The sequence below is a fragment of the Coregonus clupeaformis genome, chromosome 13 (assembly GCF_020615455.1).
Source record: "Coregonus clupeaformis isolate EN_2021a chromosome 13, ASM2061545v1, whole genome shotgun sequence".
Taxonomy (NCBI): domain Eukaryota; kingdom Metazoa; phylum Chordata; class Actinopteri; order Salmoniformes; family Salmonidae; genus Coregonus; species Coregonus clupeaformis.
Window position 1 is genome coordinate 44,230,245 of NC_059204.1, and position 23,508 is coordinate 44,253,752.

The 23,508-nt window shown below is 45.3% G+C and overlaps 2 protein-coding genes across 2 annotated transcripts; both read right to left on the minus strand.

Moving 5' to 3' along the window:
- Positions 1-6,698: 6,698 nt before the first annotated feature.
- tmprss15 (transmembrane serine protease 15) lies at positions 6,699-18,173 on the minus strand. Its single transcript, XM_041895297.2, has 25 exons — positions 17,894-18,173; positions 17,541-17,680; positions 17,380-17,447; positions 17,126-17,262; positions 16,667-16,966; positions 16,431-16,550; positions 15,997-16,105; positions 15,756-15,865; positions 15,510-15,647; positions 15,082-15,231; positions 14,856-14,961; positions 14,582-14,750; positions 14,340-14,481; positions 14,019-14,108; positions 13,813-13,938; positions 13,535-13,678; positions 13,289-13,399; positions 13,038-13,170; positions 12,841-12,936; positions 12,123-12,172; positions 11,750-11,990; positions 11,144-11,325; positions 7,650-7,745; positions 7,349-7,488; positions 6,699-7,056 (listed from the first exon to the last, which is right to left on the minus strand). The coding sequence occupies exons 1-25, from the start codon at positions 18,012-18,014 to the stop codon at positions 6,895-6,897; spliced, it is 3,381 nt and encodes a 1,126-aa protein (XP_041751231.2). The 5' UTR covers positions 18,015-18,173; the 3' UTR covers positions 6,699-6,894.
- Positions 18,174-20,855: 2,682 nt separating this feature from the next.
- rbm11 (RNA binding motif protein 11) lies at positions 20,856-23,182 on the minus strand. Its single transcript, XM_041895298.1, has 5 exons — positions 23,003-23,182; positions 22,211-22,373; positions 21,867-21,945; positions 21,670-21,766; positions 20,856-21,521 (listed from the first exon to the last, which is right to left on the minus strand). Exons 1-5 carry the CDS (start codon positions 23,093-23,095, stop codon positions 21,177-21,179), a joined length of 777 nt encoding a protein of 258 aa, XP_041751232.1. The 5' UTR covers positions 23,096-23,182; the 3' UTR covers positions 20,856-21,176.
- Positions 23,183-23,508: the final 326 nt, after the last annotated feature.

Consider the following 23,508-nt stretch of genomic DNA (forward strand, 5'->3'; position numbering starts at 1 on the left):
AGCGATGGGTTTCCATTTTTCTCAGTTGATATTGTGTTCCTCTCTTTGTCATGAATATCTAACTGTGCATCCTTGGATGCTAATTTAACTGTGGAAATTGTCAGCCCATGGCAGCCTCTGTTTTGTTGTCTTAGATGACCTGCCACATTATGTTGAAGGTCAGTGGGTTTCAGCACTTCTTTGATCTCTGGAGACCTCTTCCCTGTCCGTCTATTCTCATTGATGACACTAGCTCCCTCAAGTGTTGATGGCACCGTTTTCCCCTTTCTACCAAACAACATACTCTTTTCCTCAATACGTTTGCTACTGAATATCATTCTGAGGCGATTCAGTATCTGATCTACTTTCCGGTTGCTTCTGTAACCAGTGGGCTCTTTTTCAGTTCTCTCAGAGGTAAGACTTGCGTCCTGAGCAGGCAGACCTGCATTTCTAATCCGAAATGCAAACAAATCCTTATTTGAAGTCTGCCATTTAAGCTCACTGATATGATGTATTTTACTATCAATAATCTCTGAACCAATCACTTTTATTTTTTCCCCTATCATCAAACGTTTCGTGTCTGCTGGGGCACTGTGTGTACCGCCATAGGATCTCGTGAGATTAGTCATATGATCTGGTGAAACTGGGGGGCTGTGAAGAGGTGACTGAAGCCTGTGGGAGGCCCTGGAGCTGAGGCTGGAGAGAGAATGTCCTGTGTCATATACACCTGAATAATATGCATGGTGCTTGAACATTCTTTGGTTATTAGATTGAACGGAGGCATTAGTCTGCAGATTCCTCTGTTGGCTGATCGCTTTTGATAAACCAACCTGGGCTGCTAAGTTAGGCTGCTTCGCCAACATGTTGATTCTCTCAGAAGATGACATCCATCTTGTGTTACTGGGTGGCGAGTAGGTGGAGTGATTGTCACCAGCGGTATCCATAGATACAGCCTTGGTTAAATGTCTATCAAGTGACTTGGCCCTGTTAAAGTATTTTGGACTTTCAGTTGCTGTACCTAAAGTGTTCTTAGACATGGAGAGAGAGTTAAATATCAAAGATGAGCTTAATCTGGTCCTATATCCAAGAGGGTAATGAGACAGTGTAGTATGAGGCAGGGTTCTGCTGAGGCTCTGGGGTGGGAAACACTGTAGGTCAGTGGGAGGGAACAAGGTGAGATGACTACTTGAAATGTGCTGTCTCAAGGTGACTGGACTCTCTTGGTGGTCAGAGGAGGAGGGGAGGCTAGAGGGGAGGTTGGAGGGGAGGTCGGAGGGGAGGTCGGAGGAGAGATTGGAGGGGAGGACGGAGGTGAGGTTGGAGGAGAGGCCAGAAGCTTCAGCCTGGGTCTCTACATGATGGGAGGTGGGCAGTGTGGTGGAGTTGCTTGGTCTTAGCAAGGAGAATGTTCCTGGTGACTCCACACTCCATGGCCTGATCAAGGACAAATGGCGATATGGTGTTACGGCCCGACCAGAGGCCTTCTGAAGCTGTCTCCTCTTCAAGTCAGAAGACTGAAGTTTTGGTGGTCGATGTGGGCTGTGAAAGGGAATGTTCGTAACCTCAGGGGAAAGACTCTCCACAGTGTCAGTCCTGGGCAGGGACTGCTCTTGAGGTGCAAGGAAGGGGGAGGAGATGTCAGAGTGGTGGGGGCGGATCGGGCAGCTAAATATGCTCAGATTTGGGCTAAAGGGAATAGACGTTTTCAATTCAGCTGATGGTTGGATGTGTTCTCCTCTCCTAGGGATAGATGTAGGATCCTCATGCTTCACTGGTGGGTGGCTGGCTGACCGTGGTGCTAACGCTGGTTCAGTCACTCCAGAACTTATTTGGTCCTCTCTCTGATAGCTGCTGCAGTGAGCCTGACCTATGTCCATAGAAGAGAATGAGATTGGTACATTCACCTTTGACACAGTTGTTCACAATTTTATTAACCATTTATTTGCTAGGAAACCAGCCTCTTTGAGAGAGATATAATCTAATTTCTTGATTAAGTATGTATATACACTGAGTACACCAAACAGTACCCCCACAGTACCCACCACAGCTGAACGTATATATGGCTCGATTTGTGTGTACATGAGTTACAGAATGCTCAAGTGAACTGTTTAAGTGTCTGTTTCACTCCCCCACCCAACTGGGAGCCACTGTAGCTGCAATCATAAAACACAGTTTACTATCTGTCCTTTAGTAAAGAACCAGGGGAGGACTGGAGCTATTACACACCTGTGGAGCTCTCCTGCTTTCCACCTGTTTCCAGTAGATATGTTCTTCTCTTCCCTGTTTCACCCTCAGGGGAGGCAGCAGGTCCAGTCACCTGTAAATGAGAGAGAGAGAGAGACAGAGAGACAGAGAGACAGAGATAAATAGTTTAAGTATGCAAATCACCTGCTATGCCTGGTGCAAACATACAACAGAGGGATATTAATCAATATTTGCAGTCAACCTTTGATCCGTGAGTTCATCAAAAGCTATGGACCAATCTCATAATAACTCAACAATTTGTGCAACTCCCAATTAATCAATATTTTGGTTCATCAAATAAATGTGGTTGTGAGTGCAAACATGTTATCAAGCTAAATTACATGACAGAGAAATATAGGAGAATAGGTTAGAATATGTTCTCAAGAACTGTCACAAGCTGCTGAGTTTACCCAAGCATGTGTCATAGGCATGGAAACCTGTTGAGGATACACCCAGGTGTTGAAAAGGCTCCCTGAAGGGGGTGTGTGAAATACAAGAACTTTGATGCAGTGCGGAAAGCAATACTTTACAAGGAGATTATAGGCCCAAAGGTGAGGGGAACACCCAGGCACTGGTTACTACACACCTACTGAGGACCATTATGCTCTAGTCTGTACCTTATTAGACTCCACTGAATGATCCTCAATGGGCTCCTCCTTTGCAGGTTCCTCTGTGAGCTCCTTCTCTCTGTGTGCCGCCTCTGTGTGTGCCTCCTCTGTGTCCATCTCCTTGGTGAGCTCCTCCTCTGTGTCCATCTCCTTGGTGAGCTCCTCCTCTGTGTGCACCTCCTTGGTGAGCTTCTCCTCTGTGTGCACCTCCTTGTTAGGCTCCTCTGCAAGCTCACCTATTTGCTCCTCCACATGCTTTGCCTCATTACTCTTGTCTTTGAAGCTTTGTCCTCCAGATGAGGGGATGTTGCTAACCCTAGGGGATGGGGATAAAGCATGCATTAGAATACAATTGTACCTTAATTTCATACTCTGAAAACTGTTGTACAGTAATCTGCATGTTTCCACCATGTTTGTAAGTGTACTAGCTACTTATTTGGTACAAAGGCTCACCCATTGTTATGGCTGTTGTTTTTCCCTCCAGGGTCTCTGCTGCCCCTCATAGGGACCCTGAGGCTGAACATGGAGCTGAGACGGGCTCGCAGAGTTGTATGTCTTCCGCTACCGTCATCCTTCCCTTTCATTGGCTTACTTCTCACAGTTTGCTGCTCTGTAGAATGACAATGTGTTGAAATATCACTCAGGACAAGCAGCACTGAGTTACCAACTATGATAGCCAATGATAAAGAGTAGGACTGTATGGGCTTGACTGACTAATCTGACCCTGCAAACCTTATGAGTAGCAGCAATATCTACAGTTAGGTAACCAGTAGTGACCTAGTCATGCTCTCATTGCAGGAGTAGCAGATCAGATTCCATCTCTTACATTGCTCTGGCATCTAATTAGTCATCGCTTGTCCTAAGGGCAATTTCAGGCCATTTCTGGGTCAATGGCTCACCTTACATTTAGCATTTTAGTCATTTAGCAGACGCTCTTATCCAGAGCCACTTACAATTAGTGCATTCATCTAAAGATAGCTAGGTGAGACAACCACATATCACAGTCGTAGTAAGTACATTTTAACTCAATAAAGTAGTTCATAGCAAAGTCAGTGCTAGTAGGAAAGGACAAGTGCAGATTGTTTTCTTTATTTTTTGTGGGATTTATTTAAGATACATTTATTTGAAGAGGTAGGGTTTCAGGGTTACAGTTCATGTTAACAGTTACATGTAATACATAATAGTGATTATTCTCCCTAACATACGTCTAGCCAGTCATCAACAGAACAAGTTAACAATTAACCATAAGTACATATACAGATAATTACAGTATATGGAAAGAGTCATGTTATGACACATCTGTTAAGTTATGAGGACACTTTTAACCCTGTAGAACCAGAGCAGTTCCTGGCATCAGGACCAGGAGCTTCATAGTTGGTAATGTTACATATGAAACACAGTGAGTACGTTTACAGACACACAAATCATTCGATATGAAATTGATTATGGCAGTAGGCCGGTTATAGCATTAGTCATGTAAACAACGTTTATTTTGATTCCCGATTTTCTGCATTTATCAAAGTCCTATCAGGTAGCCTGATTTCAGATGTGTCCATATAAACAGGATTATTAGGGAAATCGTTCTTCTTGCAAAGCATGTAAACGTTGAAATCGAACTATGATATTAATCTGACTATTCACAATAATCGTGATACTGTACAGGTTTCTGTGCCTCTGGGAATGGACGTTTCCTCCATCTCAGGTAGGAATATAAGCCTTCTAATTTACTGTGGGGTGTGACGAAAAGCTCTGTGTCCATTCCCACAGACAGAGCTGAAACTCTATAGCACTGTGTTCTGCCACCCATGTGCATACACAGGGGCACAACTTTTGTTTTAGAAGTGGGGGGGACATATTTACTTTAATATATATTTTTTAAAATTATCCAGTCGGATAAACACTCATACAGACTACCCGACCGCTTATAAGCGTCCGCATGGTCCTAAAGCACACCGTTGCCTCGTTTTGTATCACATTCCAATGATAAAACTGGGGGGGACAAAAATGCAATTTCAGAATGTGGGGGGGATATGTCCCCCCCGTACCCAGTGGATGTTGCTCCCCTGTGTATACATGCATCAGTGTGTGTAGACCACAGGAGGCTGGTGGCACCTTAATTGGGGAGAACAGGCTCATGGTAATGACTAGAGCGGAATCAGTGGAATGGTATCAAATACATCAAACACATGGTTTCCAGGTGTTTGATGCCAATCCATTTGCATCGTTCCGGACATTATTATGAACCGTTCTCCCCTCAGCAGCCTCCACTGGTGTAGACAGTGTATCTGGTGGTCTGTCCTCACCTGTGTTAGTGCTGTGTGGTGACTGGGATGGATGGACACTGCACTTGTTAGTCTGTTGGTTTCTCAGGTTCTCTGGCCATCCTAATACAGACTTTCTGTCCCCCCGCTGCTCAAGCAGACGTCTGGTGAGCACACATATATAAATGATTAGTCAGATATAAAGTATGTAGCTACACACACACACACACACACACACACACACACACACACACACACACACACACACACACACACACACACACACACACACACAGAGAGAAAGACAGACAGAAACCCACGATTCAAGCAGCTTGCCTTTTCATCTCAAATCCAACTTTAAAAAATCAAATGCAGTTATTTTACAGTAAAGTATACAGTCTTACTTACCCGATCCTCTCCTTTTCAATCTCCTTTAGACGCTTGTCTCTCTCTAGAACTTCAACAACCGCATGTGCCTCTTCATTGCTTAGGAAACCTAGATCCAAGTTCAAATTACACACTGTCATAGTTCCTAACTTGGTGGCAATCACTAACTGATTCCACTTCAGTTTGGCAAGTGAGGTGATAAAGGAGGTAGAATGTAAGTTGAAAGGAAACTGATAATCAGACATTTAGCTAACCAAACCACTGATGTTCTACAGTCTGCGTCTTCCCATTGCAGAGCACTCAGTGTTTTAGTCTGATCCTCCCTTCATGCTAGAAGAACAAACAGAACTCCATGCAGGTATATCCACATCGCTGGTCAGCTGAGAACAGAACAGGTTACACCCTCTCACTGCACAGCACTCTGTTTGACTCCAGGGCAGTCGCTGATGTTATCTACAATCAGCCAGATCCTTGGGCGTGTCGTCTAGTCGTGGTGAGAAGCATAGGATACATAATCCCTGTATTTTACACCTGGTGTGCAACACACTCCTCACTCAGAACAGTGACAACATACACTGAGTATAGAAAACATTAAGAATACCTGCTCTTTCCATGACATAGACTGACCAGGTGAATCCAGGTGAAAGCTATGATCCCTTATTGATGTATTTTGTTAAATCCACTTCAGTAAGTGTAGATGAAGGGGACGAGACAGGTTAAAGAAGGATTTTTAAGCCTTGAGACATGGATTGTGTATGTGTGCCATTCAGAAGGTGAATGGGCAAGACAAAATATATAAGTGCCTTTGAACGGGGTATGGTAGGTGCCAGGCGCACCGGTTTGTGTCAAGAACTGCAACGCTGCTGGGTTTTTCATGCTCAACAGTTTCCTGTGTGTATCAAGAATGGTCCACCACCCAAAGGACATCCAGCCAACTTGACACAACTGTGGGAAGCATTGCAGTCAACATGGGCCAGCATCCCTGTGGAACGCTTTTGACACCTTGTATAGTCCAGGCCCCGACGAATTGATACTGTTCTGAGGGCAAAAGGGGGGGTGCAACTCAATATTAGGAAGGTGTTCATAATGTATGGTATACTCAGTGTATACAGTCCATAAGCATTCTAATTACTCAGCCCACACTTTTACCATTCAATGACTTGAAAAGGGATAGGAAATATGTAAACATTTATTGACAGTAAGAAGGCACAGCCATAGGAAGTCTAAAAGAGCATAGAAATGCATTTTATTGTTGTTGTTTTTTTAACATATTTTGAATATCCCTGTAAAGCTGCGTTACACCATTGCACTTATTCAAAAGCATTGATTGATTTAGTAATCAAGACAGCATATGATCCTAATTCAGCACTGAATGTTCTGTTTTCCTGGAGCCTGTAATCCCAGTGTCCCCAGTGTCAGGAGAGCCGTCTGGTCTGGACGATCCAGTCAGTGAACTGGGAGACCAGGGCGTACACACCAGGGCGCTGGGGGCGGCCACACCCCACACCAAAAGAAATCACGCCCACCTGCACCCAGTGGCCATCCTCCTCACACATGAGAGGACCTCCAGAGTCCCCCTAAAACAACAGGACAACACATTCAGTGGACAGAATTCTCACACACTGTACATGGATACTACGAACTGTGATTCAATGGCATTGTGTACAGGTGGCATTCATTGTACATCACACAAATACCCAAACTTTAATCCAGTGTTGCCTTGGGGGCAGTATTCTATCCACTGCTGCCCTGGGACAGTATACTATCTGAACGTTTTCCTGGTGTAGTTCTTTCACAGAAATGCAGCGTGGTTTACAGTCATAAACATGCTATAACTGCCCACAGAGGGTTATGACCATTAAAATGTACCTGGCAGGAGTCCACTCCCCCCTCAGAGTAGCCGGCACACACCATCCTGGCTGTAATGTTGTACTCAGGCAACAGTTTCTGACAATCAGACCGGCTCACCAGGGGCAGCACTGCCTGTTGTAGCACATTAGCTACTGTGCCTGGAGGGCATTTCAACATTTACAGGCACATAATAATAATATTAATAATAATAATAATAATGATACAGTTAAATTGTACAGCGGTTTTCATCAGCCACATCCTCAGATGAACCTGTTAATGCCACCGTGAACTAACTCACTGAGTGACACCAGAGTCCTACCTTGCTCTGCTTCTGCTCCCCAGCCTGCAATGAAACAGTTCCTCCCAGCCTCAAACTGCTGGTCACTTCGTGGCAGACAGATGGGTTGAATGTAATCTGTAAAATAATAATCTGTATGAAGATTATATCCTGTGTGTGTGGATCTGTATGAAGATTATATCCTGTGTGTGTCACGCCCTGGCTCTGGGACTCTTATATGTTGAGCCAGGGTGTATAGATTCTATGTGTTTGTGTTTCTATGTTAGGATCTAGTTCATGTGTATCTATGTTGGCCGGGGTGGTTCTCAATCAGAGGCAACGAGAATCAGCTGTTGCTTGTTGTCTCTGATTGGGAACCATACTTAGGCAGCCTGTTTGGCACAGTGTATTGTGGGATCTTGTTCCGTGTAGGTTTGTGTATGTGACCGAGGACTTCACGTATCGTTTTGTTGTTTTTGTTCGTGTAGTGTATATTTAATAAAGATGTTCGCATTCCACGCTGCGCATTGGTCCACTCCTTTTGACGATCGTGACAGAAGATCCCACCAATACTGGACCAAGCAGCGTGTTTCGGAGCTAACGCCGGGTAAGGAGATGGAGAAGTTGGCGATGGCCCAGGTGGGCAAATGGTGGTCCTGGGAGGACATGTTCGAGGGCAGAAGACCATGGGCAAAGGTTCCTGCTCCCCGCATCAAGCCTGTGGTGCGCGTCGCCAGCCCGGCCCGGCCCGTTCCTGCTCCCCGCACCAAGCCTGTGGTGCGCGTCGTCAGCCCGGTCCGTTCCGTTCCTGCTCCCCGCACCAAGCCTGTGGTGCGCGTCGTCAGCCCGGTCCGGCCCGTTCCTGCTCCCCGCACCAAGCCTATGGTGCGCGTCGCCAGCCCGGCCCGGCCTGTTCCTGCTCCCCGCACCAAGCCAATGGTGCGCGTCGCCAGCCCGACCCGGCCTGTTCCTGCCCCTCGCACCAAGCCAATGGTGCGCGTCGCCAGCCCGGCCTGTTCCTGCTCCCCGCACCAAGCCAATGGTGCGCGTCGCCAGCCCGACCCGGCCTGTTCCTGCCCCTCGCACCAAGCCAATGGTGCGCGTCGCCAGCCCGGCCCGGCCTGTTCCTGCCCCTCGCACCAAGCCAGGGGTGCGCGTCGTCAGCCCGGTCCGGCCCATTCCTGCTCCCCGCACCAAGCCTGTGGTGCGCATCGTCAGCCCGGTCCGGCCCGTTCCTGCTCCCCGCACCAAGCCAGGGGTGCGCGTCGTCAGCCCGGTCCGGCCCATTCCTGCTCCCCGCACCAAGCCTGTGGGGCGCATCGTCAGCCCGGTCCGGCCCGTTCCTGCTCCCCGCACCAAGCCTGTGGTGCGCATCGTCAGCCCGGTGTCGTCAGTCCGGCACAGCCCGTGCCCGGTTCACCGGTGCCTGGTCAGGTACCGGTCAGCTGCTCCACACCGGAGCCTAAGCAATCCGCTCCACCGATGTCCAGTCCAGCTCCAGCCAGCGGGGCCAGACCAGACCAGGGGCACTACGGGGGGGTTATTAGAGGGTGGTGGTCACGCCCGGAGCCGGATCCGCCTCCGAGGAGGAATGCCCACCCAGCCCTCCCCTGTTCGGTTTATGTTTGGCGCGGTCTGAGTCCGCGCCTTTGGGGGTACTGTCACGCCCTGGCTCTGGGACTCTTATATGTTGAGCCAGGGTGTGTAGATTCTATGTGTTTGTGTTTCTATGTTAGGATCTAGTTCATGTGTATCTATGTTGGCCGGGGTGGTTCTCAATCAGAGGCAACGAGAATCAGCTGTTGCTTTTTGTCTCTGATTGGGAACCATACTTAGGCAGCCTGTTTGGCACAGTGTATTGTGGGATCTTGTTCCGTGTAGGTTTGTGTATGTGACCGAGGACTTCACGTTTCGTTTTGTTGTTTTTGTTCGTGTAGTGTATATTTAATAAAGATGTTCGCATTCCACGCTGCGCATTGGTCCACTCCTTTCAACGATCGTGACAGTGTGTGTGGATCTGTATGAAGATTATATCATGTGTGTGTGGATCTGTATGAAGATTATATCATGTGTGTGTGGATCTGTATGAAGATTATATCCTGTGTGTGTGGACTCGTCTCCCGAGTGGCGCAGTGGCACTGCATCGCAGTGCTAGCTGTGCCACTAGAGATCCTGGTTCGAATCCAGGCTCTGTCATAGCCGGCCGTGACCGGGAGACCCATGGGGCGGCGCACAATTGGCCCAGCGTCGTCCAGGGTAGGGGAGGGAATGGCCGGCAGGAATGTTGGTAGAGCATGGTGTTTGCAACGCCAGGGTTGTGGGTTCGATTCCCGCGGGGGGCAAGTATGAAAAATAAATACAAATATGTATGTACTAACTGTAAGTCGCTCTGGATAAGAGCGTCTGCTAAATGACTAAAATGTAAATGTAAATGTAAGATTATATCCTGTGTGTGTGGATCTGTATGAATATTATAGAATGTGTGTGTGGATCTGTATGAAGATTATAAATGTGTGTGTGGATCTGTATGAAGATTATATTGTGTGTGTGGATCTGTATGAAGATTATATCCTGTGTGTGGATCTGTATGAAGATTATATCCTGTGTGTGTGGATCTGTATGAAGATTATATCCTGTGTGTGTGGATCTGTATGAAGATTATATCCTGTGTGTGTGGATCTGTATGAAGATTATATCCTGTGTGTGTGGACTCGTCTCCCGAGTGGCGCAGTGGCACTGCATCGCAGTGCTAGCTGTGCCACTAGAGATCCTGGTTCGAATCCAGGCTCTGTCGTAGCCGGCCGTGACCGGGAGACCCATGGGGCGGCGCACAATTGGCCCAGCGTCGTCCAGGGTAGGGGAGGGAATGGCCGGCAGGAATGTTGGTAGAGCATGGTGTTTGCAACGCCAGGGTTGTGGGTTCGATTCCCGCGGGGGGCAAGTATGAAAAATAAATACAAATATGTATGTACTAACTGTAAGTCGCTCTGGATAAGAGCGTCTGCTAAATGACTAAAATGTAAATGTAAATGTAAGATTATATCCTGTGTGTGTGGATCTGTATGAAGATTATATAATGTGTGTGTGGATCTGTATGAAGATTATAAATGTGTGTGTGGATCTGTATGAAGATTATATTGTGTGTGTGGATCTGTATGAAGATTATATCCTGTGTGTGGATCTGTATGAAGATTATATCCTGTGTGTGTGGATCTGTATGAAGATTATATCCTGTGTGTGTGGATCTGTATGAAGATTATATCCTGTGTGTGTGGATCTGTATGAAGATTATATCGTGTGTGTGGATCTGTATGAATATTATATCCTGTGTGTGTGGATCTGTATGAATATTATATTGTGTGTGTGGATCTGTATGAATATTATGTTGTGTGTGTGGATATGTGTGTATATGTGAGGTACATCTACTTAGTAATCCACTTTATATGAACACAACATGGCCGCTTGTGCTCAGTGCCAATCTGACATAAGGTCAAACTCTCAGGCTATGTAGAGCAGAAGGGTGTTTGATTGCACACCTGTGAAGTTGACGTTTGTTTGAAGGTGTATCATTGCGATGTCAGCATCCTTGGTCCTTCTGTTGTAGTGTTTGTTCATGATGATGTGGTCAACCTTTCGGGTCTGGGATGGGAGGATATCTACACTGTCCTGGGAGTGAAGGCCCAAAACTGCCTCCCAGTTGGAAAGGTGAATATTTTTCCTGCAGGATAAAAAGACGACCGTCAATGTAGAAATGGTCTGAAAAACTTAAACTGCATGGACCAGAAAAAAAATGGTAGAGCTACTTTGTACTCAAATAGGTCAGACTCAGTTGAGGGTAAATGCACAGAAACATGGTCCTCTGTAGCTCTATTGGTAGAGCATGGCGCTTGTAACGCCAGGGTAGTGTGTTCGATCCCCGGGACCACCCATACGTAAAAATGTATGCACACATGACTGTAAGTCGCTTTGGATAAAAGCGTCTGCTAAATGGCATATTATTATTATTATTATTATGTGACATGGTGTGAACAGAAAAAGGTGAGACTCAGGTGTATACACAGTGTATATTTACAGTGTACACAAAGTAAAGGTGAATACAGGAGCATAATCAAACAGTATAAAGGGAGAGGGGGATTCCTCACCCATAAACGCAGTGTGCAGCGGTGACCAACCACTCGTTGTCAATCAGAGTAGCTCCACACACATGACGGCCCCTCCAGTACAGCGACACCATCCATGGCCACGCCCCCTTACGAGAGTCTGTCCCTCCCACCACTCTGACAGTTCCACTCTCCTCTGACTCCTCCTCTCCTTCCTCCTCCATCTGTCGTTCAGTGGACCCACTATGATCCATCTTCTGGGAGACCATACGAACGCCACACGCTAAAATGCACAGTATAGTGTTTTTGAGTGTGTTTTGTTAACTTGTCAAAACTTGTCAATGTGTATATGTGAAGGAGTACTTACAGTATCTATCATGATACTATGTTGATGCTTTATACTTTGCATACTCACGTTGGTTGTCACATTGCAAAGATATAACCTTTTCATCCGTACATTTTTCACTATGGGAAATAGAAACAAAGTTGGATGTTGGTATGACTGTTGAATCAAAGTTGAATTATTAGCGGCAGGTAGCCTAGCGGTTATGAGCGTTGGGCCAGTAACCGAAAGGTTTGATTTCCTCGATTAGCGGCAGGTAGCCTAGCGGTTAAGAGCGTTGGGCCAGTAACCGAAAGGTTTGATTTCCTCGATTAGCGGCAGGTAGCCTAGCAGTTAAGAGCGTTGGGCCAGTAACCGAAATGTTCGATTTCTTCGATTAGCGGCAGGTAGCCTAGCGGTTAAGAGCGTTGGGCCAGTAACCGAAAGGTTCGATTTCCTCGATTAGCGGCAGGTAGCCTAGCGGTTAAGAGCGTTGGGCCAGTAACCGAAAGGTTCGATTTCCTCGATTAGCGGCAGGTAGCCTAGCGGTTAAGAGCGTTGGGCCAGTAACCGAAAGGTTCGATTTCCTTGATTAGCGGCAGGTAGCCTAGCGGTTAAGAGAGTTTGGCCAGTAACCGAAAGGTTCCATTTCCTCAATTCCCCGAGCCGACTAGGTGAAAAATCTGTCGATGTGCCCTTGAGCAAGGCACTTAACCCTAATTGCTCCTGTAAGTAGCTCTGGATAAGGGCGTCTGCTAAATGACAAAACAATGTAAATGTAAATGAAATCTGTTTGTTGAATGTAGTGTACCTGGGGGTCAGGTCCAGTGTGCCGTTGGCTGCCACACTCACGGTGGTGAAGGGAGAGTCTTTCTCTGTGGAAGGTATGAGGAGGGCACTTCCTGATCTAGAGTACATGTAAACACAGTGACTGACTCCCTGTCCATCACTGTCAAACATACAAAGAATGACTGTTTCTCATTCACACACACACAGCAGAGGTCTCACCTGTAGCCCAGGTAACGACACATGAAGTGGGAGAGCTGAGCGTTCCAGTGCCGACCACAGGTTGTGTACCAGGTGGTCTGGACCTGGAGCTGCAGACGTCTGACACTCGTACTGTTCACTGATACCAGATGCACTAGAACGCATAGAATCATGGAGAACCACTTTACCAGTATTTTGGTTCACATGCCTTTTACTGGCATGAATTGCTGTATGGGTGTTGACAGGGTCACAGCTTCATTTGGTTTACTCACCACAGTCAGCTTCGTCTGAGGAGTCAGCGCAGTCTGGTTGGCCGTTACACACACTGACATTGGAGATACATTCTCCAGACTGACACCGGTACTGCCCAGTGGCACAGGGCTCTGGCATTTGAAAGGACAAAGGCAGTTTGGTTACTTGGCTTTTGAAGAACAAAGAGTACATCAGCTATGGTTAATTCAGAACTACTAATTTTGGACTATAGAATGATGAATTGGTTCCTTAATATAAAATCTTACTTGGCATGCCCAGTGCTAAGCCAGATGTGAAGTTGGCACGGAACCCTCTGTCATACCCTGTACTGTCTGTAAAGAACATCACTGTGATCTGATTGGCTGTGGAGATCACATCTGGAAAGGTAGCATCAGTGCCAGTGAAGACACCTGACAAAGAAACACACAACAATTCACCCCAGTAAACCTCCTCTGCATTTTCAATAACAACTAACAGTGTCATAGTAACATGACAGAGGTTGTGTAGGAAGGATATCACAGTAGGCGGAGGGTCAGAGACTCACCAAGCAGTTCAGACTGTGGCCCTGCCCCATCCCGCACCTCCACGATGTCATAGGTCGACTCAACGTCAAAATCCAGGAAGTGAAGCTGGATGTTCCATCCCTCCCTGGCATGAAGAGTCCACAAACCTTGCCCAGGATAGACAGATGTATGAACACCACATTTCAACCAATTAGGAAAACAAATGAACAAAACACAAAGTTCATACAAGAAGCCTTGTTTCCATAGGAGTGTGGGTAGTTGGGGGAGCTGAATGTAGAGTTGGGTTCCCAAAGGTCAAAAGGTCCTCCACAGTCAGCTGAGAAAGAGGAATGAATACATGCTTTAGATGCTTCCATGGAAAACAAGGACACATGACATGAATGGATAAAGAACAGTGAATGTCAGGCGAGAGAGGGTGAGTTGGTGACTCAGTGGTAGTGAGTGATTGTGAGGGGGCTGGTTAATGATGACAGGGTGGTTCTGTTCTGAATGGATGGCCTGTGTCAAAGTGTTCCATGTGAAGAATATGTGGTTCAGAGTAACATACGAGGTATAGGAGGTGGTGTTGGAGGGGTGGGAACCACTGTTGGCTCTGGTGGGTCCGCCCCACAGGGACCCATTGTCAGACTAATGTCATCCAGGGCAATGTCATTCTTCATACCCCCCTTCTTCTGAGCCTCAAAAACCACCTTGAGAAGAACATCACAGTGAAGAGACAGAGACTTATAGACAGACAACATTTACAGCCAAGTATAACATCATGGCAATTATACAGTGTGGGATTCTGACCGTTGTATCAGCTGTGCTGTTCAGGGTGACCTGGCCGAAGTTCCAGTTATCTCCATAGTTACCCTCCTTCTGGAAGACCATAATGACTGAAGCCTCTCTGACCACAGACGTTGACCGTCTCTCTACCAACACCCTCAGCCGACGCACATCCTCTCCATACATATGGTACCTGGAGCAACAAGTAGCATAAATACACACCTGTTGAGAGGCTATGTATTTAGAGATGGGTAGCCATAGACAGTACATGAATAGAGGGAGAGAGAGGGTCACTTACCAGAACTTAAGACACATTGGTTCATTTGAATGAGTTAATCGGAGGCTGCGGATCTTGAAGTTCTTCTCCCACTGGCCAGGGCTTCCCGGTGTGACAATGTAGTAGCCTGTGTCGTCAGAACACAATAACAGTCACAGAACAGAAACAGACTACAGCAATCCGACATCGAAATAAAGTCATAAAGTCTCCGCAAAATAAAGTAATGTCTTGTCACATAATGACACACCTGATTGGTTCCCAAATGTATGGTCAAAGTTTGGGCCTGTGAAGGGGGGGAATGTAGGGATATGGGTGCGTATCCAGTCCCCTTCGTCCTCGGGCTCCTGCCTCCAGAAACACAGGCCCTCCTCAAAGGAGCAGCTCAGCCTCTCCTCATCTGAGAGGGCAGAGAGGAACACTGTCACTGTCGTTTCATTTCACAGAGAGACCCAAAACCAAATCATATTACAATCTTCCTTCCAGTTCATTTTGATAACCCTTGAAATCTTTAAGTCAGGGTTTCCCAAACTCGGTCCTCGAGACCCCAAGGGGTGCACATTTTGGTTTTTGTCCTAGCACTACACAGCTGATTCAATTAATCAACTAATCATCAAGCTTTGATCATTTGAATCAGCTGTGGGGTCCCGAGGTTTGAGTTTGGGAAACACTGTTTACTAGAGAGGTTGCTGATGTCTTCTGCTGAGTAGGTGGCATTGAATCCTTGGAGATTGTTGTAATCGTCAGAGGAGAACTCAACAGTGGCCTTGTCAGACAGCAGCCACACAGTGCCTGGGGAGGGGCCTGACAGCTGGTCTGAAACACAGCCATAGTGGGTGGTAGATGTGTTATTACTTTAGTTTATATAGATATATTGCTGAATAGCAATTAGCATATATTTGCTCAGGAGTGTTATCCACTTACATGTCAGATATTTCCCCTGTCCTGTGCCCTCATACAGACTGAGAGTATCAATATCTTCTTCTGTGTTGAATGAGTGGAAATTCATCTTTATTGCCAGTCCTTTCTGAATTCTAAAAAGGGAAGAAAAAAATAAAAAATGTTTTAATTAAGGTAGCACAAAAAGTAGAGAGGTAGCACTGGTATGTCAGGTAAAAGTATATGAACATGAGTAGTGTGTAGTTAGTGTGAGAAGCAGGAGTACCGTATAACCCAGCGGCAAATCGTGCCATTGTTGTAAGGGAGAGGGAAGTTTTCAGAATGGAAGGAACCCGTAGGACCAAGAAGAAGGAATTGGCCATCGCACTTTGTTGCTATGAAAATATGAACGATATCCACACAGTTCAGGTCTATTATACTACCAATGCACTCATGACCACATTACCAGACCACACATTATGCGTTGACATGGCATTTTCTTGTTACTCTGTACCATCTATACATTCAAGAACAATGTTTATCCACTTAATTATTAATCGTCCACCAGCCGGATCTCTACATGGAACCCAAAAGAGTTCTACCTGGAACCAAAAAAGGTTATCCTACAGGGACAGTTGAATTACCCTTTTGGAAGCCTTTTTTCTAAGAGTGTAGGGACGAGGTTACATAATCAGCAAACACTGAGTATCAAACACTCACCACAGAGAGTATGGTTTTCATCTGAGCCATCAGGACAATTGTCTACTCCATCACAAAACTGCATGGTGGCCACACATGTAGTGCCATCCCCACAGAACATATGATAAGGTGGACACTTCCCTGTGGACATGAATCATCATTCACCATCATCAATGAAATGTAAAATAAATGGTACTGGTACAGTACTACAGCACGATTAATCTACTGTAAGTGTTTCCTATCGATTCAGTTCTCACCTGAAGAAGATGTAGTGGAAAGATGAGGTGTAGTGGTCGGTTTGGTTGAAGAGGTTGGCTGGGATGTAGTGGAAAGATGAGGTGTAGTGGTCGGTTTGGTTGAAGAGGTTGGCTGGGATGTAGTGGAAAGATGAGGTGTAGTGGTCGGTTTGGTTGAAGAGGTTGGCTGGGATGTAGTGGAAAGATGAGGTGTAGTGGTCGGTTTGGTTGAAGAGGTTGGCTGGGATGTAGTGGAAAGATGAGGTGTAGTGGTCGGTTTGGTTGAAGAGGTTGGCTGGGATGTAGTTAGATCCTCTTTCACTAAACAGAAACATCATATAGGTTCAAATTCTCAATGGTGCATTTCAGACTTATCTTCTGGATTAATAACATGGTAATAGATCTAGATCCCACCTTCTTCCCAATAGTATGATCATGTACCGGTATGTAAGGTGTGGGTAGGTTGTTTTACACCTATACCTGTGACCTGGATGCTATTTTTGTCAACCACCAGGCCCCCAGTGCTCTGAAGCCCAGCCACCAACTGCTGCTCTGCCTCCTTCACCTCCACACTCTGACGGAACTGCAGGTCAAAGTTCACCACCACACTGCCATTGCTGTCACATGGGGGGATTTATGGTCAGAAATTGTATAATGACATTGTCACTTTCAGTATATGTCACTATGCTATGAGGTTGTCATTTGTAAATATCATTATACAGATACTGTCTCACCTGAAATCGAAAACTTCACAGGCCTTGAAGTCATTATTGAGGGAGCCACGGCCGTAAGCGTCAGATATCTGTGAGAAAATATAGTATTTATAATTTATGACTAAAGTGTGTAGGAGAGTGGACAGGAGAACGATTCATTTGTGTATGGAATCCCGACATACCAGATGCTCTGTGTCGAAGGCCAGGGACTTGAACTGCAGACTGTTCCTGTTTCTCAGCTCCTTAGTAAACACAGCACCCCTCGTAATGACCAGCCTCCCACTGAACACAGACTCAGTCTCACCTAGTCCACCCTGGTCCACTGGGACAAACACACATACTGTCAGTGACTGACACCTGTCACTCTATACATGACCAACAGATCAGAAACAAAACTATGGAGTGGAAAATTGATATGTTTTACCCAAAAGTCATATGCAGTATACAATATTACATTTGATTTCTAAACAAATATATTGACCGTTTTAATGACAGAAATGGGTTAGGAGGAAAGAAAACAAAACTATTTTCTCACGGTCAGTCTGCAAGGCGAGCCAGCTGATGATAATGAGGCTGACACACACCGCCAGCAGGGTCAGACACAGGACACTCAGCAGCACCTCCGAGGACGAGCAACGCCGCTTCCCACACCACATGGCTCCCTGACGTCCTCACACACTCACACCGTCTTCTTGTCCTTCAGCTGACACCTCACACAGAATTCTCTGTGATTCAAACACTTTCTCTGTCATGAACTATCATAGGATTCTGCACTGTGGAGTGAGTCTCCAACTACGTCCTATGTTTTCTGTTGTATCTACAGCCTGTTTCTTTGACTATCCGTCTACGAGAATTTCTCTGCTCTCCATGGGCAGGGCTAGTTATTAATGAGACCTTGGCCCTTTATCTCTGTGAGGGGCAGCAGTAAACCTTTTATTGTGCAGTAACTGGAACAACAAAGTGATAGCCAATCTATGCTGCATCATTGGTGATATCCCTAATGAGTGTCCTTAATAACAAGAGCACTGATGGTGGAGAACGACAAAATAAGTACTGTAAATTGGCCTAAAGGATGAAGGTTGGGACAGTCCCTTAACCACAAACCCATATCAATCTGACCATTCTGTCAGCATGTGATACAATGAAATAAAATAATAAAACTTCCAAACGTACGGGACTCCACACAAATTAATATTGTTATGAGAATTATTTAACAAACTATTTCAGTGTCTCTGTGCGTCTCCCAAAAGGTTGTAAGTCTTTTGGGATTTAAGTAACGGACAGAGTCCCGGTCTGCATAGTCAGAGATTTATTCATTGAGAATTCTGCCATCACAATTTCAGAGTCCATCTTTTATACTCATACGTCATACAAAAATCCCTCCCCTCTTTAGGCGGGCTGTAGTTTTCCACTTTAAAACTGCTCTCCTGACCATCAGTTCACACACACACACACACACACACACACACACACACACACACACACACACACACACACATACACACACACACACACACACACACACACATACATATACACACACACACACACACACACACATACATACACACATACACACACACACACACACACACACACACACACACACACACACACATACACACACACCCACATGCATTCCTTAGTTATCGCCGTCCTCACAATATCCTGCATACTCTTTAAAAAGCCTAACAGTTTCTCTCCTCCCTAAATTGGGAGGCCTCTTTATCTTGGTTTCTCAGTTGTCTGTAGACAGCTCTCCTTGTCCTTTGTTGTCTGGTCTAATTCTTACTCACATTGCTAAATAGTAGCTCAATGTCATAGTCTTTACTCGTCCTACTACACTCACACATTCTAACACATTTCACACAGTTTCAGGGTGTAATAATTAGTCACTTCTAAGAAAGTACTAATCATACTTAAAACAATAACATTTCACAACTATATTTAAGGGTGGAACATTTAGTCATTACTTTTAACCTGTATATATTTTAATTCCTATATCAAATATGCACTGAGTGTACCAAACATTAGGAACACCTTCCTAATATTGAGTTGCACCCACCTCCTTTTGCCTTCAGAACAGACACAATTTGTCGGGGAATGGACTCATGGTGTCGAAAGCGTTCCACAGGGATGCTGGCCAATGTTGACTCAAATCCTTCCCACTGTTGTGTCAAGTTGGATGGATGTCCTTTGGGTGGTGGACCATTCTTGATACACACGGGAAACTGTTGAGCGTGAAACACCCAGCAGCGTTGCAGTTCTTGACACAAACCGGTGCGCCTGGCACCTACTACCATACCCCATTCAAATGCACTTAAATATTTTGTCTTGCCCATTCACCCTCTGAATGGCACACATACATAATCCTTGTGTCAATTGTCTCACGGCTTAAAAGTCCTTCTTTAACAAGTGACATCAATAAGGGATCATAGCTTTCACCTGGATTCACCTGGTCAGTCTATGTCATGGAAAGAGCAGGTGTCTTTAATGTTTTGTATACTCAACGTATAACTATCAAACACATACACACTACAAAAAAGGTATATTCTACATAATATCCTACACAGAAACATAAATCCACTCCTGTCTTTAAGTAGACTTTGAACACTGATATGTGAGTGAGCTATTAATGTTACCTTATTACATTTACGTCATTTAGCAGACGCTCTTATCCTTATCACAGAAGGTACCCTCTGATAGTGACCTCACTCTGTGTTGCCCTCTCTGCCATGGAATTCCTTCTAGAACATCATACAACATGCATCCTCATAGTAAATGACTAACGCTCAGATATTTCCTAAGTCAGAGTTCGCTACTTATGTCATCTATGCACTAAATTCAGCTTTCACTAAAGCTGTCAATCAGAGTTGATACAGCATTGTTTATTACCAAAGCAATAAAATGAAGGAGAACCATACTAGAATTCCTCAGTCATAAACATTACATCAGATCTAAGGTAATTCTATCTAAATAGATCAAAGGTGATTCTATCTAAATAGAATATTTAGATAGAATCTAAATATAATCATGTGGAAGAAGTAGTTTCTGCTACTAGAAGTGACCATCATCCTTGAATCTACCTAGACATCCAACTTAAGACAAAGCAACAGTAAACATCATCCCCCACAAATGATGCAGCCCCCCCTTGGGCCAATTGAGATGCGTGTGACTAACACATTTTCATTACTATAGCTTCCGGCTTGGGCCAATCAGTGTAATTTTGTAAACGCTGGATCTCTATGGCAAGACACATCATTCACCCAGGTTTAGTCAAAATCGGGCAAGTGCTGTCTGAGATATCGCGTATGACTAACGTACTAACGGACAAAGACAGATCCACAGTCCACTCCCCGATTTCATGGTGGGGACAATGAGAATGATGTCAAATGTTATGCCTAATTCTGTCACACAGCTAGAAGTGCTGCTCACATTCCAATATTATGTGGTTCAAATCACTTGGAACTCATAAATCAAACAGCCACACATTTAAGTTCCTTTAGGAAATGTGCAATTTATTTGGTGTAAACACACCGGACGATCAAACAGAAAAACAGTCAGCGCATATGAAACAAAACTGCGTAAACAGATATATACATATATTTGTACAGGAATACTCAAAGGCATACTGTGGGCTATATTCAAGAGCAGATGGTCTTTCATGGTTGTACAGTGTCTGTGCATTTGTAAAGCTGAGAAAAGGACCATCCTCACAGCTTGTGGGCATCTTAGTATATTAGGGTATTGAGCATATGCTACACGTTTCAGCTTGTATGTGGATGATCAATGCTAATTGTTTATTTGAGTGTATGTGCTCACTTTTTGCATCTGTTCCTGCGCCTCTGCAGTCTGCTCTCCCTGCTTCTTCTGTGTTTGTGCGGCTTTGCAGGCTCCACTTCTCCTTGCTGAGCTGTCTGCCTCTTAGGCCCTTCTCTTTGGTGAGCTGTCTGCTTGTTGGGCTGGGTAGAGCTGGGAGGCAGGGGGAGCAGGGGGGCCTGACCCTGGCTGGGACAGGGGGGTCGTGTAGGGGCCCATTGGGGGTATCCTGGCCAGGGCAGCAGGGGGGCAATAGGGGGACACAAGGATGAGGGGGGGACATAGTAGTGGGGCTGGGGAGGGGTGATACTCAGAGGGTACTGCTCACAAGGGTAGCCATGCACCTACAACACACAAAAAAAACTGTTAGTCAAGCACTTAATTAGTTTTACAAGGAAAGGAAAGGGGGATACCTAGTCAGTTGCACAACTGAATGCATTCAAAGTACTGAATGTTGAAAATATCTCCCTCTAATTCCCAGTGAGTCCTCACCATGTTGTTCCAGTGGAACTGGTCCTGGCAGGAGAGGCTGACATCAGCACGCCCTGTGAAGTGGAACACAGATGACTCTGGGAGACCTACGTTCACACTAAGAAGAATAAACAGATGGTCAAGGATTAGATTAAATCTGTTCATAACATTAGCCAAAAATAAGATGCTCTGAAATGACATGGTCTGGCCTGATTCACCTGGGTGTGTCATGTGAAGGGTCATCACGGTCATCCTCTGTGCCTTGAGGTCCAGATCCCCCATCCTGGTGGGAGCTACCTACAAGGGGGTAAGGGGGAGGGCCTAAAAACCTTCACCCTACCTATCTGCAATGCACTGATATCCCTAAGCAGCTGAAACATCAGTTACTTTAAGAACACATCCTGCTTCATGTAGAGAGCAAATTGTAAATTAAAAGGTTTTGGAAATGTCCTGATGCTAAATTGCTGCTCTGCAAACTTCATAAGTCCAAATGGGTGAGTTGAAAGCTGATCAAAACGGTCTGTGAATGGATTCTTAATGATGACAAAAAACACTGACCTACCGGTGCCATACTGCAGCCTGAGTTGACGGCCAAAGAGCCAAGTGCCATTCAGCAAGGCAATGGCATAGGGTACAGCTTCAGCATGCTTGTAATACACAAACCCATATGACCTTTGGCGACCCTCACGGTCTCGGGCGATGGTGACCTTCTTCAGTGGCCCAGCCTGGTGGTATGTAACAAGGCACAGACAGGATGTAAACTAGAAACACCAGATGCAGATGATGAATTCTTTTTACATTTAAGGAATAATATCTCTGTGCAACTTCCTTTTTGTTGCATTTCACCTGTGGCCACCAACATCACTGGATGTGGCCTTATCATGACTCTCTTCCATCTTATTATCTCTGCATGTCCTTCACATTTAGTGTAAAAGGTGATTTGGCTTGCTAGAATTCAAACCAATGACACTACCTCATGAAAAATAAGACAAACAAATTAGGCCAACATGTATTTTAAATTGACTTAAAACACAAATTAATTTCCACCCACAGCGAGAGCAAACTGTAAGACCTGCTAAATTGAGCTGCAGCCACTGTCACCAGGGGTGTTTTCATTATGCCAATTCTGTTGCAATCGTTTCTTAAACAGAAGCAAACAGAACGAAACGGGGAAGGACCTACCTGAATTTGTCGAATAGAAACTCTCGTTTTAGTTGCAACTGTTAGGACTAATGATTACACCCAGACAGGCAGACAGTTCAGCTGGAGTAAACACCAGTGGTTTCATTTCACCCACACATTCATTGCCATTCATTTCGTCAAATGGTAGAGCCTGTGGACAATGGGAGCCTACCTGCAAAAATAGCTCGAAAATAATTTCCTCATTAGCTGAACTGCCTAAATTAGCCACAAAGACAGTTTTGTCTGCCTCTTTCTGGTTCTGCATAATGGTCCTCGGAACCTGTTGAGTTATATTTCACCAGCTCTGAAGACCCCTAACCTGCTGCTAGATCAAAATTACATTGATCTGCGTTTGCCGTAAAAAGGATGCCAATAACAGTACATTGCGACATCTGAGGTACATAATTTGTAACACTAGGGGGCGCTGTTGCTTATCCGAAGGTCCAGGTGACATGCTGTCCATTTTAGTAGCGAAAGTCTTCAGAGCCAAAAAGGTTTGTCCTATGATAAACATTACATTATACTTTATTGATCAAAAGTGAAAGTTGATTGCAAACAAAAATTATAACAGAAAACCACAGAATTACTCTATGTGTTCGTTATGCGCAATGTTAAACTTTTGACAAGAGTTTTATGATGTTGAAAATAGAACTGAACAACAGCAGTAGAAAGGTAAGT

Bases quoted from the DNA above. Each gene is read 5' to 3' on its own strand.
- tmprss15 (XM_041895297.2), bottom strand. From the start codon at position 18,014: ATGTGGTGTGGGAAGCGGCGTTGCTCGTCCTCGGAGGTGCTGCTGAGT. The intron at 14,109-14,339 runs GTATGTTACTCT...CCTCTTTCTCAG, and splicing joins AACACCACCTCCTATACCTC to CTGACTGTGGAGGACCTTTT. The intron at 13,939-14,018 runs GTATGAACTTTG...ATCCTGGGCAAG, and splicing joins CTATGGAAACAAGGCTTCTT to GTTTGTGGACTCTTCATGCC.
- rbm11 (XM_041895298.1), bottom strand. From the start codon at position 23,095: ATGCAGAACCAGAAAGAGGCAGACAAAACTGTCTTTGTGGCTAATTTA. The intron at 21,946-22,210 runs GTAGGTCAGTGT...ACCCCCTTGTAG, and splicing joins CAGGCTGCAGTATGGCACCG to GTAGCTCCCACCAGGATGGG. The intron at 21,767-21,866 runs GTGAATCAGGCC...TATTCTTCTTAG, and splicing joins CCTTCACATGACACACCCAG to TGTGAACGTAGGTCTCCCAG.